We start from the raw sequence: 5,297 nt of genomic DNA, 5'->3' as shown, positions 1-5,297 counted from the left end.
AAGTAAATAGAAGAATTTATCTGTAAATAATATGTGACACTTATTCGGATGCCGGGGCGGAAACCCATGCCGCCATCTCTTCAGTTATCTGGCCATCGAAAATTCTATCGAAGATTTTATCATGACTACCGAATAATTGTCATATATATATATATATATATATATATATATACACACACACACTCAGCTCTAAATGAGTAACCCTGTAACAGACTGGTGTCCTATCCAGGGGGAATACCATGGAAACTGGGTAACACCAGCCTGATGAGTTTTAGGATTCAAGAGAGTAGTGTCCTAGTGACTGACTGTATCTTCAGATATTTCATAAAACAGTGGAACACCTAAAGATTTTGCTACTATCTTTGTCAGGTTAAATGAAGACGTAAGGCTCCATTGTTAGTTCTGACACTCCTTTTGATAGTTTGAGACTGTGAATACCTCTTATTTCCAAGTCTCTTTGCTTGGCTACAGAAAGAATATCTTTACCTTATGAGGACACAAGCAATAGAAGTTATTGAGACATGCGAATAATCCAGGTCCTTGCCTTCAGACACGAGTTACTTCCCTTGCCCATCACTGCTTTCCATGTGATCTTTCTTAACTGCATCAACAATGCCTTTTGTGCTTAGTCTAGTGCAAATGTGTTTTGAACTTGTTTATCTTCCCCTACACCAAGTTCAATATCTTGATTCTCAACCTACAAGAATATACCAACAAATGATGAATGCAGTAACATGTTGCAACAGTGCATGACCCCACATCTGACCTGACCTCTGTGTGTATGTGTATTTTTGCCTCCAGTTCTAAAAAGTACCATCACAGGTTGGATATCTTAGCAGCCATGCCAAATTTTCACTATTTGAACTGCTGCTCCTTATTGTCTCATTCCTCCTTTTAATATACATGCACACATACACACATATATATAGAAAAAACAAAGCAAAATATTCAGACAGTCACACGATACATAAAAGGACAGGAACAAACAAGTATGGGTCATTCGGAGCTTTCTTTTGTCAGTCGAGTTCCAGATCGTCATTGCAGTTTTCGCCGGTTATATATATATTTATATACTATTTACTATTTTACTATTTTACTTGTTTCAGTCATTTGACTGCGGCCATGCTGGAGCACCGCCTTTAGTCAAGCAAATCGACCCCGGGACTTATTCTTTGTAAGCTTAGTACTTATTCTATCGGTCTCTTTTATCGAACTGCTAAGTGACGGGGACATAAACACACCAGCATCGTTTGTCCAGCAATGCTAGGGGGACAAACACAGACACACAAACACACACACACACATATATATACACATATATACGACGGGCTTCTTTCAGTTTCCGTCTACCAAATCCACTCAAGGCTTTGGTCGGCCCGAGGCTATAGTAGAAGACATTTGCCCAAGATGCCACGCAGTGGGACTGAACCCGGAACCATGTGGTTGGTAAGCAAGCTACTTACCACACAGCCACTCCTGCGCCTATATATATATATATATATATATATATATAATTCAAATTTACAGAAAACAAGAGACGAAGACAGGTGAAAGAACAACAAGCAGGTTTGTTTGTTAAATGCTAAGGAAGAATGGAAAAGTCTTTGACATTTCAAGCCTGTGCTCTTCAACAGAAAGGATTTAGAGGGGAGAAAACGAAGTTAGAATGAAAAAAAAATGTTCAGGGATTAATGTTTCAACATGAAGAAATATGTGTGTGTGTGTATATGGAAATTTAAACATATTGAACACACATACACAAGGTATGTGTTTTGCCAGTTCATGTATGTGAATTTGATATTGTTTATCCCCTCCCCTCCCGGGCTACTTCTCATTTATACAGAAACTTAAGTTCTATTTCTTCCTCTTTTGTAGCCACTGAAGTTGCCAACAATCGTAAAAATAACGTGAATAATACAGTTCCTGTCAAAGTGAGGAATTTTTCCAAAAAACTCGATGATCCAAGTGAGTATATAATTTTATTACCTCTGCCTTAGCAAAGACAGCGGTATTGTTTTCAGTCGTGTTCGTTTGTTTGTCCATGGACAAGATATCTCAAGAACCACTGGATGGATTCAGATGAAACTTTCAGGGAACTTTGGCCTCGTGACTAGCATGAACTGATTAGATTTTGGGATCGATCCAGTACCAACCAGACAAGGATTCTGGATTATTTGTTATATTTACTTTACATGGTTACAATCTTATGTTAACTTTCAAGTCTTTCTCAATTATCTCTCTTTAGGCTGTAACTATTTTGAATGGTGAATTTGTTAACTTGAATAAGGATAAACTATTTGTTCTATCGCCACCTTCACATTCCATGACTACCATTGGGATCGATCAGTTACTGGACAAGGATTCTGGATTATTTTTCCTGTGTTTTACTTAATTTTTTTAGAGCGGTTGGGTTCATTTTTAGTATTCTCGTTTGTGAGAGCAGTCGAGTTTATTTCAGATATTCTCATTTTAAAAATCATCTCCAGCTAATCGTTGAGAGAAAATTGGTGTTGCCTTGGCAGAGGTTTGTGCTCTCTGAGAGTTTTTGTTATCATTATTATTATTATTACGCTAGTGCATGCTAATTTAATTAGCAGGTATATCTTTCTTAGGATTCTTGCAGAATATTGGATGGTACTTTTCAGGTCAGCAATGAGAGTTTCAATTCCAATGTCTTTCAGTCTGCATACTGGGGTCGATGTAATCAACTTACCTTCTCACAGTAAATTGCTGGCCTTGTGCCAAAATTTGAAATCATTATTATAAATGTTATTATTAAGGTGATGAGCTGGAAGAATTGTTTCCAATGCCAGACAAAGTGCTTAGCGCCTTTTCTTCCAACTCTTTATATTATGAGTTCAAATTCCACTGAAGTTGACTTTGCTTTTCATCCTTGGGCAAGTGTCTTTTACCAAATCCACTTTGATCAACCCAGGGCTATAGTATAAGACATTTGTCAAAGGTGCCCTGCGGTTGAACTCAAAACCATATGGTTGACAAGCAAATTCCTTACCACGTAGCCACACCTGTGAAATAATGATGCTGATTATGTTTAATCATGTTTTTCTTTTCCTGTGTCTTCATTTTTATGTATGAATTTTTTTTCTTTTTGTATTCTTTAGCATTTACAAAGACCACACCAACCAATAACCGAAGTCCTTCCTCAGCCAATCCCCTGACAGTTGCGGGAACTCCTGGCACTCCTTCCACACCAACTTCTACAACACCATCAACAAGCAACTGCTTCCTCTCTGCTAGCACTGGTCTCAGTCGGAGCAGCAGCCTCACTCCTCGTGCCACTGCCTCGACAGGAAGTCTACGAGGCAAAGAGGGTGGCATCAAGGTGAGTCCATTGAACAACTTGTTATCTAGTTCTGCCCCACTGCCCAAAGCAGCACTGGCATCGGCCACGTTCAGATGGTGTTTTTTTTATGTGCTACCAGCATGGGGCTCACAACTACAATTTCCATTTGATTTGATTTTGATATTGCTGATGTTGATGTACTTGACTCAATAGGTCTCCTCAAGCACGGCAGTAGGAACAAATTGTATGTGTGAGTGTGTGTGTGTTTATATATGTATATATATATGGCAATGTGGCCGATGCCAGTGTTGTGTAACCAGTACCTGTGCCGGTGGCACATAAAAAGCACCTTTTAAGTGCTGGATCTCATAGTGGCAATGACAAATGACTGAGAATCTTGGGAATATGTTGTGCTTGAGAAGGAAGATCCATCAAGCCAAGTGAAATCGTAGTCGTCGCAGATACTGGTGTTAGACAACTGGCACCAGTTCTTGTGGCATGTAAAAGCACACGTTACACTCAGAGTGGTTGGCATTAGGAAGGGCATCCAGCCATAGAAAACCATGCCATATCAGACTGGAATCTGGTGTAGCCTTCCAGCATGGACAATGGACGTTAAATGATGATGACGATAATGGTATATGTGTGTATGTAGTATATGTAGTTCTAATATTTTGGTCCAATTTCAGCTTATAGAAATTGCTGAACAGCCTGTTGGGGCAAAAGAAGCGAAACGACGGAAGAAGATTGCCGGTGAGTTGGACATTATATGGTTATTGTTGTAGTTTTTTAACCTAAGTCAGCCTTCATCCAACAAATCTATGATCAATATTGTTCCACCCATGACCACTGAATTCTTATAAAGAGTAACATGTCTTATTGACACAGGAGAAAAGTGTTGGAGTCTCGCATGTTGATAGTCGGAAGTTACATCTGTGTACCCCCACTTTGTTAAAATCATATATCCACAACTAAGAATATAAAACAATCTGTCCGACCTATGCCAGTATGGAAAGCAGACATTAAACAACGATAATTATGACATATTAATTGGCAATAATTTATTTAAAAAAGTTGAATTTTGAAGTTGGGGAAGCTGTGTATTTATATTTATAGCTTTTGTGTTGCCATCATGTACATTAGATATAAAACTAACTGTAAAATTTAGAGAATCATTTCCTGTTGTTTTGCCATTGGAATTTAATATCTGAGCAAATGTTTTCTGTTTTCAGATCAAGAGGCTATTGGTCAGCAGAAGAAAGAAAAGGAAACAGCAACAGCAGCGACATCAACTGTGGAAACCACAACGTCTTACACACCAGATTACGCTGTTGGTTTGGTGACACCCGCTCTAGCGGTGAGTTTTGCTGTTTACAAATTATCATCAATGGTAGCTGCATTGCCAATGAGGAAAAAAAAACATTATTCTATTTGCTTTTATGAAGAAATTTTACTTCTATAAAAACAACTGCAACTACTTGTTACCCCTTGCTTTTCAAATGATATTCGTGATTCACCATGTTCACCACTTGCTGCATTCCGATAATCCCCATCCCTATACATCTGCCACCCTTGTTTTGCACTTTTGCGAACTTACCGACCCACCCATACCACTTCTCTTATATTCACCCTTCTTGTATAACTTAAGGGTGTTCCCCTATACATCTTCACTACCATCTTCATTCTTGTCCGACTGGGGTAGCTATGTTTCTCCTTTGATGGCAAGACCCCTGCTCCTGTTTCTCTCATCATACTCTGACCCTTAAACATTTAAACCGGCCATATCCGGCCAAAATTTTCCCATTTGTCTTATGCTCAAACTGACCAAATCCCAGCTCTCACACCTACCGTACAATGTTATTCTCGATGAAACAATCACATCATTGAAATCTGCGAAGACCTGTTGGGGCAAGCGAAATCGGGATGGCACCTGTGCCCAGCATCGCCTTTCTGGCACTTGTGCCCGTGGCATGTGTAAGGACTTTCAAGTGAG

At 39.2% G+C, this 5,297-nt stretch overlaps 1 protein-coding gene across 1 annotated transcript in view; it reads left to right on the top strand.

The window, feature by feature from the left end:
* Positions 1-5,297, top strand: part of LOC106874145 (negative elongation factor A) — an 18,287-nt gene that overhangs the window by 5,941 nt on the left and 7,049 nt on the right. Inside the window, exons 4-7 of the mRNA XM_052975646.1 lie at positions 1,876-1,965; positions 3,123-3,343; positions 3,994-4,057; positions 4,537-4,661. Of these exons, the coding sequence (XP_052831606.1) occupies positions 1,876-1,965; positions 3,123-3,343; positions 3,994-4,057; positions 4,537-4,661 (500 nt within the window). The remainder of the gene's footprint in view (positions 1-1,875; positions 1,966-3,122; positions 3,344-3,993; positions 4,058-4,536; positions 4,662-5,297) is intronic.

Source organism: Octopus bimaculoides, chromosome 22 (genome assembly GCF_001194135.2).
Source record: "Octopus bimaculoides isolate UCB-OBI-ISO-001 chromosome 22, ASM119413v2, whole genome shotgun sequence".
Taxonomy (NCBI): Eukaryota; Metazoa; Mollusca; class Cephalopoda; order Octopoda; family Octopodidae; genus Octopus; species Octopus bimaculoides.
This window is presented reverse-complemented; position numbering and strand designations above follow the sequence as displayed.